Here is a 13,953-nt window from a genome sequence, read left to right on the forward strand (position 1 = left end):
GATACAAAGACCTCGTTGTTTTATTCGTGGTGTCGTGAAGACATGAAAGGCATAATCCAGTCTCATTATGAGGTAACGTAGTGTCCTCAATGTGACTCGACGACCTCGAATACAAGGAAAAAACTGTTTCGCTTCGCTGTCTAGACATGCTGTCACAAGACACGTTAGCCTTGTGTTGTTTGGACAAATATATAGGTGTTACTATGGTGAATATCCTTTCCCATTTAGGTTATCCAAAGCAACCAGGTAAAGGTTACCGTGAGGTCATCGAGAATAACGTACCTTACTGAGTCAGGTAGACGTCTACGCGTGTGTAGGTAGCTGGTAGCATATTAACAAGATGGAATTCTCTTTTTCCCCTTCGCTTTCACTTTTTGCCTGTTAAAATTCTTTTGTTTTTGAAACTAAGAAAAAAATGCTAGCAATGTCCGTTTTTCACAAGAATCAAATAAACAGCAGGCGGAGTAAAATATTTTCGGTAAATTTTTCGATCTCAAATGAAGAGGGGAGGAACCCAGGAAAGTTCTATCGGTAAAGGCGCAAAGTAGCTCGAGAACGTGTGTGTACGTTGTGTGTGTACGGTGTATACATACATACATACATACACATATACATATATATATATATATATATATATATATATATATATATATATATATATATATATATATATATATATATATATACATACATACATACATACATACATACTTCTATATATTTTACATACTTCTATATATTTTACATACTTCTATATATATATCGTACACACAACGTACAATATATATATATATATATATATATACATACATACATATATACTTCTATATATTTTACATACTTCTATATATTTTACATACTTATATATATATATATATATATATATATATATATATATATATATATATATATATATATATATATATATATATATATATATATAGCAACATCAACGGACGAATCCATTTGCGAGGAACTTTCTTGTTCAGTCTCCGTTTGGCAAGTCGGTTGATATATATATATATATATATATATATATATATATATATATATATATATATATATATATATATATATATATATATATATATATATACATATATATATATATATATATATCAACCGACTTGCCAAACGGAGACTGAACAAGAAAGTTCCTCGCAAATGGATTCGTCCGTTGATGTTGCTATGGATTCTTTGTAATTTACAATGTTGAAACATATAGGGGTTAAAAGGGTCGTTGACAGGTCACGCTGAGGCGTTCTTTTACCTCTAACACTTGCGAGTCAGCGTCCTATCTGATTGACTTTGCTAACCTCTCGTCACCCCGGGCTGTCATCCAGTTGTTTATACGTTATAAGAGCCAACTCAGACATGGTACCAATAAACAGTACACATATCAATTTGGTATTAATCCATTTCAGTTTAATCTTCACTGACACTGTTTGCCTGTACTTTCACATTCACTGATAGTTCAAACACGTAATATTCAATCGGAAATGGTTTATAAGTGAGTTTTAGAATATTCAATGAATTTCTGCACAATTAAGACTTTTGGTTGAACGCATAAGTCGGCATAGCTATAGGCTTGGGAGAATTTATGGTGATAAACAAGTCTAACGATTGGCCAAACGAAGATAGAACGAGAAACAGAAAGAGCGTTTTGAAAATAAGTTGTGCTGAGAATCTGCCAAAGAGGTGTCGATCATAAGAGCTGGCGCACTACAAACGTAATTCCTTAGTTTTGGAGTCATCCCCTTCAAAACGAAACTCCTTAGTGTAATGTTAGTTATAAGAAAACTGTGTTGTTTATTCTGTATGGAGAATACCGACCTTTCTTTCACGGACACAAGATGCAAACTCTACACATGACATATAGATAAACAGATTTTCCGCTCACACTGTTCTTCATGGCAGGAAACAACACGTTCGAACCACGTGAAGATATTTCAGAAAAATTCGATCTATCATGATTTACTGGTACAAATCATGGACCCCTATGTACAATTGTATCAAAAAGTGTCAAAATAGAATGCATTTGCAACAGATAGGCCATTAGTCGGGGTCATGACTTGTAGCGATGTCATGTGTGCATTTATTATGATTTTATGGTCTTATTTCATTTTATTTTATTATGGTAGAACGCGACTCGGGGACAGAAATTCGGGCTTTCAAATTTTCTCAATTCTCTTCTGATCTACCTCTCATTTTAAAGCTCTTGATGAAAGAAAAATTTTCTTAGTCTGTAGAAAGTCGAAAATTTAAATTTATTTATGGAGTTAACAAATGGGTGGCGGAAAATCTAAGGAAATTTATCTCTCCGGTACCAAATTTTGCCCGGTGAACCCCTATTTTTATTCTTGCTTTGGTAAGAGAATGGTTGAAAGTTTCGTTGAGGAAAGTTGCAGCAAAAGTTTCAGTCTTTCACTTTCGAGGTGCAAACTACCTTTAAAGCAAAATCCTTACAGCGATTTTGACGCACGCAAAACTAATAAGAGCCTTACCCCGCCTAAACTAAGGAATTATGTTTGTAGCTTTTATGATCGACGACCCCCTTAGTCTTCTTTAAGTTATTGCAGTCATTGTTTTCAGTGTTGGTTGATTTTGTTTATTTGTCATCGTCAAATGCACTCAGAACGAACGTTTCCGAATGAAACATGAACAGCAATGAAATGACACTCTTCCCATAGGAGGTGGACCATTTGATATTTGAAGGGAGTGATCAAAACGGGAAAAATTCTATCGCGAAAAATATTCACGTAAGAGGTCGCTCACAAAAAGTGGAAATTTAAGGGAAATGTATGCATGCAAGCACGCTTACTCTACCCAATAACAGTGCAAGGCAAAAACTGTCAAATATTGGATATTTCGTGAACGCATTCTGACCAGCTCATCCAAAATACAAATGGTCAATCCCCACTGAAAGGAAATACAACAACAAAGATACATCGACTCGTTTGCCATATTTGTTTGCACAAATCGCTTGCTCTGTGCTATGATGTCCAGAGTAAAATGCTTCCATGCAATTTCAAACACGTAAAAACATGCAATTTCCTGCTATGAGCATCCCCTCGAATCAGCAAGATTTTTAGTAAAATACGAACCTTTCTAAATAATCAATATTCCATAATCCAATCAAACCAATGTGCTTACTATACCCTCTCCTGTTTCACTGGCAATGCTTGCTACACTTGTGACATCGACGTCACGTCTCTCCTTCGATCATACTACCTGTTCTCTGATCCGATATATTTCGCTTTGCTTGACTACTTTCCGTTCCTACCTTCACGAGTGAAAGTTGCGCAACCAACTAACAAGCGCGTGTAAGTCAAAATTTACCACGACTCAAAACTGTTTGGAAAACTCAATAACATCAGTAACAGGAGATATAAATCGCGGAAGGAGTACAAGTCACTGTTTAAAGAGCTTTTCTCTGGGCTGGCTTTTCACTCTTGCTTTTCCTGTTTCTCGTCTTCCTTTGGTGGTTTGATTCTTGGTAAGACGTACTGGGCAGCCAAAGCTACGATAGGGGCGGCCGTTGGGATGCCAGGGTACGGTCCGGCGGATCCGGCGATGTCCAAATGAGAAAACCGCAATGGATTGTCAGCGTCGTTGCCATGCTATTGCGGCAGAAGAAAAAAAACAACAAATAAATGAACTGGTAAATTAGAGCGAGACATGTACAGAGTTAAGTTTTTAATGTATCTGAGCTTATATGGCATTAATTTTCGACATCAAATTGTTTTTCAAGCTCGGTATGAGGCTAAAGCGAAGGACTATACAAAAGACTACAAAGAATTACGAACGACGATATTTCTGAATACAGAAAGGACGAGAGCAGTATTTTCTGTCTAGAACCGAGTAAAGGAGAGCGCAACCTCTCAAGAGTAGGGTGATTGACTGTGTTATCCGTCATGATTGACTGTGTTATCCGTCACATAATGGGTTGAAGGCCAGCATTTTAACAACACGCTGCTATGGACTGTGTTATTAGTGCAGAATATGGTAAAGAGCAGTAGTTTCATTACAGTGTTGGGTGAAGGACCATTTTCACTAAGAATAGGGTAACAGACACTATTTTCACTGCAAAATAGGGGCGAAGGACAATATTATAATGGAGAATATGGTGAAGGACACTATAATTGGTCGAAGGACAATGCTATCAGTGTAGATTATCTTAAAGGTCAGCATTTTCGCTATATTGGGCGAAGGACAACGTTACCAGTGCAAAATATGGTGAAGGACAATATCTTTACAACAGGATAGGGGATAATAGGCCTACTGTTCTAGTGTGCTGAAAATGTTGTCATTCGCCTAATTACGTACAGAAACTATATGTTTCACCATTTCATTGTCCTTCGCTGTCCTTCTGTGCCCTGCCTTTTAGTTTTTGCTTAAGCTGGTGAGATACAGACTCCGATAGCCGCAAAGAGTTTGATCACACCCTACACGTACATGCTATTCGAATCACTTTACATGTAGTTTTATTATTGAGCGATTTCGTTTTTAAAGAGTGCTTTACTTGGAACACGAGATTGAAGAGTCAGCGAAGCATGATCATCCATGAAGGTTATAAAGCAAAGAAGATGCAAATTACTAGATTGGGATTACAATGAAGCTAATATATTGTCCGAGAATGTGTAGATACATCCTCTACGTATCACAAGTCTTCTTCGTGGGTTGAGTTGACTGATTACCACATGCAACTAATGCTTGCAGCGGAGAAAACCTCGACACTCACCTTATCCAGACCAGACACCATGAGTAGGAACGCAGCGGCGAGTTGATGACCTCTGGAGCTGCTCGCACTGGCATTAAGACCCATTTGTATCATGTCTTCATACTGTGTCGTGCCCTTATTGTACTCGTAATCCTACGGTCAACATGTAAGGAGGGAAATTTATTTCGTGCATGCATTAAACGCAATATGTTTGATTGGTAAGCACAGAAATTCCATAGTTGTTAAGAAGAGTGTCTAGCTTACTCTACTGTACAGTTACAAAAAAGCAGACCAAAGGGAAGAAGGCTTGTTGATGAAGAAAGGCGATTCGAAACAGAACCCCTACTTGGCGAGTGTATTTCTGTACTTGTTGTATTGACTCGATAAGCTAACTACATGGTAACTTAATGTGAAAACGTAAATTTGCTTGCTACAGCATCGATCAATATTTGCTACCAAGTGTTACGGTGGATTCATCGTTAAATCGTAGTTTATAACGGCTCTTTCTCGGTCAGTGCTTCGTACTTGTCCATGGGTTATGTACATTATGTTAGCCTAGGAACGAACAGTGACATTTGATTACTCCAAGATGCCTTAAATTAACCGCCACGTTTCAAAATTTACATGGCAAAATCGCGTGCAACGTTTCTAATCTTTAATCATTGCTCCATTTGCAGCCTGCTCTACCGTCAATATCGTACATTCGCATCAACGTTGATGGCGTTTTTCTCTTATCATGGCGGGTCTGTTCAATACCTTTGCTTTTGAAACATATGAAATACAGTAATTAAAGTAATAAAGTTAAACTCACTTCACGTCGTATGGTTGACACTTCTATAGGATCAGCATAGTCTCCTCCAGCTTAAGGGATAAAGATTCAGAAATACCCATTATTTATTATACTCGAGTACGTACAGATGCGCTTGTTCTGTTGTTCTGTACAAACGAAGAGGAGAGAGAGAGAGAGAGAGAGAGAGAGAGAGAGAGAGAGAGAGAGAGAGAGAGAGAGAGAGAGAGAGAGAGAGAGAGAGAGAGACTATAGGCCTACTGTGCTAAGGTGGGATATGGAATTTCAAGACAACCGTTCTCAGACAGTTAAAATGGAACTAGATGTACATCATATCCTCACCTTTTGCCAGGCCAGTCGCGTGTTTAGCATTGCGAGCAGGACCGTTATCCATTACAATCTGTGAAAAAGGTTATGTCATGCTGAAATTTCAAGTATTCTTCTTGTCAACACAGCTTGTATGTGTGTAGTGATCATTGTTTATTGTTTACAAATGAATTCTAGTCCGGACTTGAATACAATATTCAACAATAACAATGGAAATTATACTCATATAGGTTGTGTTGATATGCTTAATGCTTGGCATTAAATTACAGTTCAGGGATTCAATTTAGAAAGTGTAGGGAAACCACTAAACAACAGTTCTGAAAAATAGCAAAAAGATACAGCTTACGGAGCTTTAATGAACTACTCACAGAATAGCTTGGTCCGACAGTGCTCACAGCATGTCCGGTAAGAGTGGCAATGGTATAGATATGTGGATTTTTCTCCTTCAGTGCCTATACAATAATATGGTAGAGAGTCAATGCCGGATATTGGTAAAGTTGGGACCAATTTTATGTGGCATTTATGTTCAGGTATTGAATATATAAAGAGCCATATCCGGGGCGGCATGGTTTTCATTGACATAATTACCCTTGTGACTCGGAAAAAGTTGCTGGAGACAGTGCTCCTATCACACAGCATGTTTTAGAGAAATTACAACCTCAGACAGACTTGGCATGGCAAGTGACAACTTAAGGATATCAAAGGGACAAGCAGAATGTACAACATGTGTCATCCTCAGCTAAAGGGCTTCGGATAACTCCGAAACAAAACAAAAGGAAAATAAAACACAAAAGACGTAGTTTCTATTGCCATGGAAGTGGTATGTGAGTAACGTGGGTTAAGAATTTGATTGAATTTCATTTTTCAAATAAGTTATGCAAAATTGCAAGAGACCAGCATATCTCGTATTAATCTGTTTTAAGCTATCCGTCCAACTAAGTAACAGCTGCTGATATAAGAATGGTTTTGTTGACAAAGAGAGGTAACGATGACATTCATGGGACATGTTTTCTTCCGAGGATGTACATGTACAAAATCCCTCTTCATTCACTTATGCCAGATCAGAGTACTTACCAGTTCCTTCATCTTGCAGAGAGGATCAGCCATGGCCATACGCCCCTCAGCGTCGGTGTTACCAATTCTGACCCGGACACCAGCACGAGCTTTAATGATCTCATCGGGGACGTAGGCATCTGTGAACAAAAATTCAACGAAAGTGATAAGGCCCAAAGAATTGACTGATAGAGACAGAGCTCTCAGTGCTCTGACCATCACGCATGTTTAAAAAAATACAACACAGAAGCCTTGGAAAGACAAACAAAGAACAAGCAAAATGTGATATGGGTCATGTTGAAGCTGCATGACTAGTGAGGTAAATCGATGTTATGCTTGACGTCACGAAAAATAAAGCGAATGACAGGCAAAATGACTGCTATGGCAACGACTGGGGTACAGGAGATCTGACATTAAAAGGAATGTGTTTTTTTTTTTGTAATTTTGTCAAAGTGAGGTGGTTGCTCTGAATCTTCAACGTCAATTGTCCCTAGCAATTTGTTAATTCTTAACAGTAATGATGCTGATAGAGGTTCAATGACGCCCCGAAGATGGTGGTTGTGATTAAATTTTGGAAGCATATTTACCAGACCCAACACTGTTCCTAACCATGGTCATCGTACCGAGAACCTTGATATTAGGCGGTTTCAGAGCGGACAGTATCTGAAAGAATCCTGCCACTGCAGCTGCGCCACATTTATCCCTGGAAGAACGATAGAGTTAGATCAAGAAATTGTGAAGAGACTGTAATGGACAGACAGCGACAGATACTGGTGTTTGAGAACTTGCGGTGTATCTGAGACAAGTACAGATTTAGAAAACGAAATCATCATGAGCCCTTCTTGTCGTCTCTCAATGTGTTCATATCGTAGGGTGAAGAGGTGAGTAGTAACAACTTTAAGTAAATGAACAGATATTGACACCAGTAAAGTTCTGGTTTATAAATAATGAATTAGTGATCGATTACAATTCATGATATTTATCACTCAAATTACGACTCAATGTTACATGTAGTCAACATCAATGTTAAATGTAGTCAACAGCAAGGTGATGCTTGTCATTTCTACGCTATCCTTTCGTTTAACCGACCAACCTGTGCATACTGCGCATGTTTCCTGAAACCTTGATATCAACGCCTCCAGTATCCATGGTAACACCCTGATAAAACAAATATCAGATAGTAATGTGAAGCATTTTGGCAATAATCTGCGACTACCTTAAAGGGAATGGACCAGTAAATACCATAGGGGCGTTGGTCAGAATGCTGATGCATGTATGTAAGTTTTAGAATACCAAGATTTGACAATTTTATGTGATTCTCATGGAACGCGTGTATTTTTCAAGAATGCCACTTTTTCTAGTGACAGCCATGTGCACTTTTTCGCAAAAGCAAGCGCAAGAGTAATTTAACATTTTCATTTCATTTTGACCACTTTCCTTGAGATTTAATTGTGATGAGATACGATCAGTATAAAGGTACTTTTTGTAAAAATGGTGATACAACGATCAAGTACAGAATTCTTTAATGGGTAAAATTTAAACATAAGTGAGGTTGTGACATTTGTCAGCAATAAACAGCCGCACCTTTCCAACTATCAATAAAGTGACGTCTGGTTCGCCATCTCCGTTGTACTCTAGCTCAATAATGCATCCCTTGTGACGGTCGACGTGCTTGGCACATCTATTCACAGCGGCATGCAGAGGATATTCCTTCTCCAGCGTGGCTTCATCGGAAATCACCTTGACCTACGATAACAAAGATGGATTTTAACTTGGTTGGTATCATCTTTACAAGTAGAGTCAAATGGAGAAAGCACCTTTTCCGTTCTTTTTAGTTTGTTTCAATTTTAAAAATTAAGTACTTCTTCAACATTGTCAAAAGAGGTCACAATGTCGGAAAAAAATCTCATTTTACTCTGTGCAAAGATGAACAACTAGACAGAGCGCCCGCTGGCGGGCATCGTTGCTGAATACCTTGTCTCGGTTAACGTTACCCAGGCCGCGTTGCGGGGCTCGGCCGCCGGATGAAAGCCCCACAGATCAGTATTGGTAACCAAGACTACTAAATACCATGAACGCCCTTATCTTAATAATTTCAGTCGAATCGAGTCTCAGACTGGAGGACTGTATTGTCGACCACTCATGTGCCAGTTTTAAAGATGTTAATCAATTAAAAATACTCATCAAAAATGTGAAATTTGCGAAAATAGGCCTAATGTTGTTCTTATCAATTCAAGCTAACAAGCTGCGATGTTCTGCAAGTAATAGTTAATGATATTTCAATATTACTGAATGTGCTCGTAATTAATTAGCCAACATCCCAATCTGTGATTATAGGTAATGAGATGATGTTAGTTAAATGTAGATAACGCAATGAGGGTAAGATTTACACAAAATGATGTTATGGGGTTTAATTGATTACTAGTACTCACGGAAACGCCGGAATTCTGGTCGTTGAACAGATCAGAGACAAATGTGGCGACGTTTTGGGCAGCCATCCGTTCGGGATCCGAGCCTCCGATGTCACGGGCTACTGACCTAAAACAAAATATCAATACCCTTGATTAATTGGTTGTTGGCGAACTTACTTCGCCTTTTTTGTGTGTAGTCAAAGCCAAAAAAAAAAAGCCAAAGCCAAAACATTACACTAAATACCATTCTCACCCCCTCTCCACATCTATCGACATATCCTTGTATAGATAGATAGATAGATAGATAGATAGATAGATAGATAGATAGATAGATAGATAGATAGATAGATAGATAGATAGATAGATACATACATACATACATACATACATACATACATACATACATACATACATACATACATACATACATACATACGTGAACACTGTCAGACAGATTTCACCTATGAAATGCGTCGGTGAGTGAGTGTAATGGCTGTAATCCCATTCCCATAGAAGTACGTACCTGCCACCTTCCAAGGCTTTGGCCAGTTTCATAACACGTTCATTTTTTCCTCTTTGCCAGATACCAAGTTTATCGATTTTCTTTTGCTTTTCAGCGTCAGCTTCTCTTGCCTCCAGTGGCTGTGAAATAGTGAGAAAAGAGCGCCCGTCAGTAGAAACATTTCTGAAACCTTGTCCTTTGAACTGCACAACCACACTCCATGGAAGGACGATTGTTCGATTTTCAATCGGAAAATCAATTTGTCCTCTAATCAAGAGTGCCGACACTATCAATATAGGAAAGATTTCGGCATTGAAATCAGAACTTACCACGTAGACGGCGTGTAAGGCACCGAGTACCGCAACCAACTGGCTGTGCTTGAAGGACGCATTTTGCGGACATACCAGCATAGGGGACTTACAGCCGGCCTTCAAAGCCCTGTAATAAAACATATTGGAACACACAAATCAAAAGATGTGTTACTGCGCATGTGTTACATTATAACTACATATCTCTAAAATCTTCAAGAACTTGATAAATATAAGCTTGCAAATGATCGGGACTTAGTTTTGTTTCGAATTTCAAACTATTGTGTTGTAAATCAACCATTATATATCTCATGGTTTCCCTTTCTCAAATACACTCATACCTCTCCATGCCGGCGTTTGCAGCATCAGAAAATCGTCTGACGTCATCATAGTCTCTGTCCAGGGGTCCCGTCGGTGAAAACACACAGCCGCTGATTATTGAACGGTTTATCCTGCAGGATGGTGAACACCACTTCCTTCTCAACGGTCTCATCCACCTTTTAATAAAGAAAAAACAACTATGTAGTTATTGTAAGTTTTGTACACATTAGTTAATCGTCAAATCGATATGTAAAATAACAACGGTCATCCGGTCAAGATTACTGAAATTATTGGGCGGGCTCAACAATCTATCTACTGGGACATCCTGGGAACTTTTGATTTTTTTTTCATTCTCATTTTTCTACAAAACAATATATTTTCGTCTCAAAGCGTATGTTGAAACTCGATCCCGAGATCTTGGCCTTGTATACCTAGTCTGTACCGTGTATAATTATATGTAATCGCACTGTAAGAGAATTTTAGTCCGGAATGAAATTCATTATCAAACGCAACATTGGACATGAAACAATTCAGGCAGATTTAACTGGGCGAACACCAGGCATTTCCTAACTGTCAGGATTTTGACAGTCGAACAAGAACATGTATTGTGCAAACAGAATGAACACTGAAAGAAGATAAAAGATCCCAGCCAACAGAAGTTCAGATGAATGACTTGGCAATCGTCTCGACGGTGTTACATTACCTTTTTCAGTTCTTCCAAGTGGGTCTTGATTGAGCTCAGTGCATCTGGTAGACTAGTTATTTTATCGGTGACGACAATTATACCATCAAAGTTTGGGTCTTCAGTCTTTCTAACAAGTTCGATATCATACAGCAACGCCCTGCGGAGTCAAACAAAATATCAAGTAAAACACCGTAATAGAACTGCTTTATATATATATATATATATATATATATATATATATATATATATATATATATATATATATTATATATATATATATATATATATATATGTGTCTGTGTGTAATATAATATATGTGACGTGTATATCTTTGAGTATTTCTCTATCTATTCGTCTTTCTCTGTGTCTGTCTGCCGGTCTGTCTGCCGGTCTGTCTCTCTCCCTCTCTCTCTCACTCTCTCCTCAAAACTGTGTACTGATATGCAGTTTTTCCTTGAATGAGCATAACTCTAACGAATGACTTTTTTTCATAATGCATTGCATGCATACTATATTTGATAATTTACACTAATTCGTTGATTTAAAAGTGATCGATTTTTTTAAACCAGCGTGTCTGTATGATTTTGGAAAGGGATTTTTTCTATTTTTACCACCCCTATCCTATTGTAAACACGCTTCATGAAAACGACATTAATACTTAAGCTCGCTTTACTCGTATAAGTACTCGAATCTAGACGCTGTAGTCAAAATTAAATATTAAATGAGATAGAAGTTGGACAAACATACACGGAACGTTGTTACTAAAAGCTTCTCGAATCAAAATTTCGTCCTTATCCTCTTTGGAACTAAAAATGATCATGATGGTACATCGTCGACTTCATCCTTTCAGATGCCGCCTCCGCAAATCGTTTCATAAAAAACTTGTCATATAGTTGAAGTATCGGCATACCTGAAAAATACTGTGCCAGCTTTTCACAGTAAGTGCCCTTATTTGCAACATTAAATATCACAATCCTGACATTAGCAATAAAAAGAGGAGTTATCAGCAACGATTTGTCTGGGAACCGTGTATGTACCACATGCTGCGCGAATGATACTATGGCCTATGCCAAGATAATTTCGGAGGCAAATATTTGATTTGACTGAATGGAAAAACGGTAACTGGCATTTTGTTCGATAAGCGGCTGCGGCAGTAACAGCTTGTACCATAGAGTATCGTGAATGGTTTTAACGTTCTTTTTAATGTTGTATAAAGGCCACTGGAATTGGTGGACATTTTCACAAGATGTGCATTATTATGGCATAGATTCATTATCATGCATAAATATTACCATAGCTTAAAGAGACAAAATTTCGGTACACATGTGTACCGAATCTAACATTTGCAAGTCTTAGCGTTAGAATAAGATTTGGTATAAACTGACCGTGACACTCTTCCATCGACTACCGAATGCATGTTTGATAATACGATCGCGAAAAGTTTAATATGTAACAGGCATGGAATTATTATATCATACTTCTCGTTAGATACAGGAGTCTTATTTCAGTGTAATATTTACAACTGAAAACTTGGGATCCGTATGCAATTGTGATTGAATAAACTGTTCAATTTGTCACGCCCACTTCTGTCTGTCTGTATGCCAGTCTCTGTCTGTCTCTGTCTGTCTATCTGTTGCTCTCTGTGTCTGTCTGTCTGTCTGTCTGTCTGTCTCTCTGTCTGTCTGTCTGTCTGTCTGTCTCTGTCTCTCTGTCTCTCTCTCTCTCTCTCACTCTCTCTCTCGTCTTTGCTGGGCCTTAGAATACTGCAATAGATACAATATGGAGCACGGATTATTTCTCGGCTATCCGGCCATTGAACCAAGGCCTTTGAGTGTACACATACGATGTATATTAATGCACCAACAAAGAAATCCCTTCCATGCCACGTATTAAAAAGAGTATATTAGCCTCGTCAACATTTATGTTTTATAACTTGAATAACGATAAAGAACACACGGACAGAGAAAGAATGTGAAATGTTGATGGGTATTTAAGCAGGCTATAGCAAGTCTGCAATTGGCTGTTGTTTGATATTCACGGAAGGCACGACGATGTTCATGGACTTGTTCGAGCCACCCACAGCTAATAATAGCTTGGCGTAACAGACGCTGCATTTTATTACCGCCAGCATCATCCTCAGCTTAGATAAAACTGTACTCATATCGAGAGAAAAAAAAGATCGACATAATGGGCTCTACACACGGGTTGTAGTTTTGCAGTCGCAGAAACGACAGCTTGCCTGATACAAATATTGTGGATTACTGATACAGTACAATAGGAAAACGAACACTTCGTACCATGGGAAGCCATAGAAGCACACGGTGCATCCAAAATTATTACCACTGTGGTGAGACCGGCAAAATGGCGAGATGATGGGTACTTATCAACTGACAAATATGAAGGATGAATTTGTCATATGACGATTTGTGTGACTGTATCTGATTATTGTTCACATATTGCCCTGCTCAATCTTTTTCAGATCAGTTGATCGTTAAATTAAGCCTTTTCTAATAACATGAATAAATGAAAATATGTGCACGGATAGCATATCTACGGAGGTAACTTCCTACATGTAACTTTACCACAGCGAGAAGTAGTTTGGTGCCCAACATATGTGACAATTGTACTAAAAGCACAGACAGATCGTGTACTTACATGATTGTTGTCGTATGCACTCAACGCAGTGTTCCAAAAGCAGACTATGCAAGCATCCTGGGCCTGATGCATATTTATAGTGAGTTATCACACTGGTGTCATCCAATCGGAAGCTCGGATTCCGCCAGGTTTTCCAAAGAGTCGTAGCTCACAGTCAGCACTGTATGAATCACTGGGCTGGATT

At 38.3% G+C, this 13,953-nt stretch overlaps 1 protein-coding gene across 1 annotated transcript; it reads right to left on the reverse strand.

The window, feature by feature from the left end:
* Positions 1-1,403: 1,403 nt before the first annotated feature.
* LOC139120165 (putative aminopeptidase W07G4.4) lies at positions 1,404-13,953 on the reverse strand. Its single transcript, XM_070684325.1, has 15 exons — positions 13,770-13,953; positions 11,133-11,271; positions 10,450-10,605; positions 10,130-10,238; positions 9,822-9,940; positions 9,320-9,425; positions 8,472-8,633; positions 7,981-8,045; positions 7,475-7,590; positions 6,909-7,027; positions 6,203-6,286; positions 5,850-5,907; positions 5,532-5,581; positions 4,742-4,873; positions 1,404-3,620 (listed from the first exon to the last, which is right to left on the reverse strand). The coding sequence occupies exons 3-15, from the start codon at positions 10,599-10,601 to the stop codon at positions 3,447-3,449; spliced, it is 1,446 nt and encodes a 481-aa protein (XP_070540426.1). The 5' UTR covers positions 10,602-10,605; positions 11,133-11,271; positions 13,770-13,953; the 3' UTR covers positions 1,404-3,446.

This window comes from Ptychodera flava, chromosome 20 (assembly GCF_041260155.1).
Source record: "Ptychodera flava strain L36383 chromosome 20, AS_Pfla_20210202, whole genome shotgun sequence".
Classification (NCBI taxonomy): domain Eukaryota; kingdom Metazoa; phylum Hemichordata; class Enteropneusta; family Ptychoderidae; genus Ptychodera; species Ptychodera flava.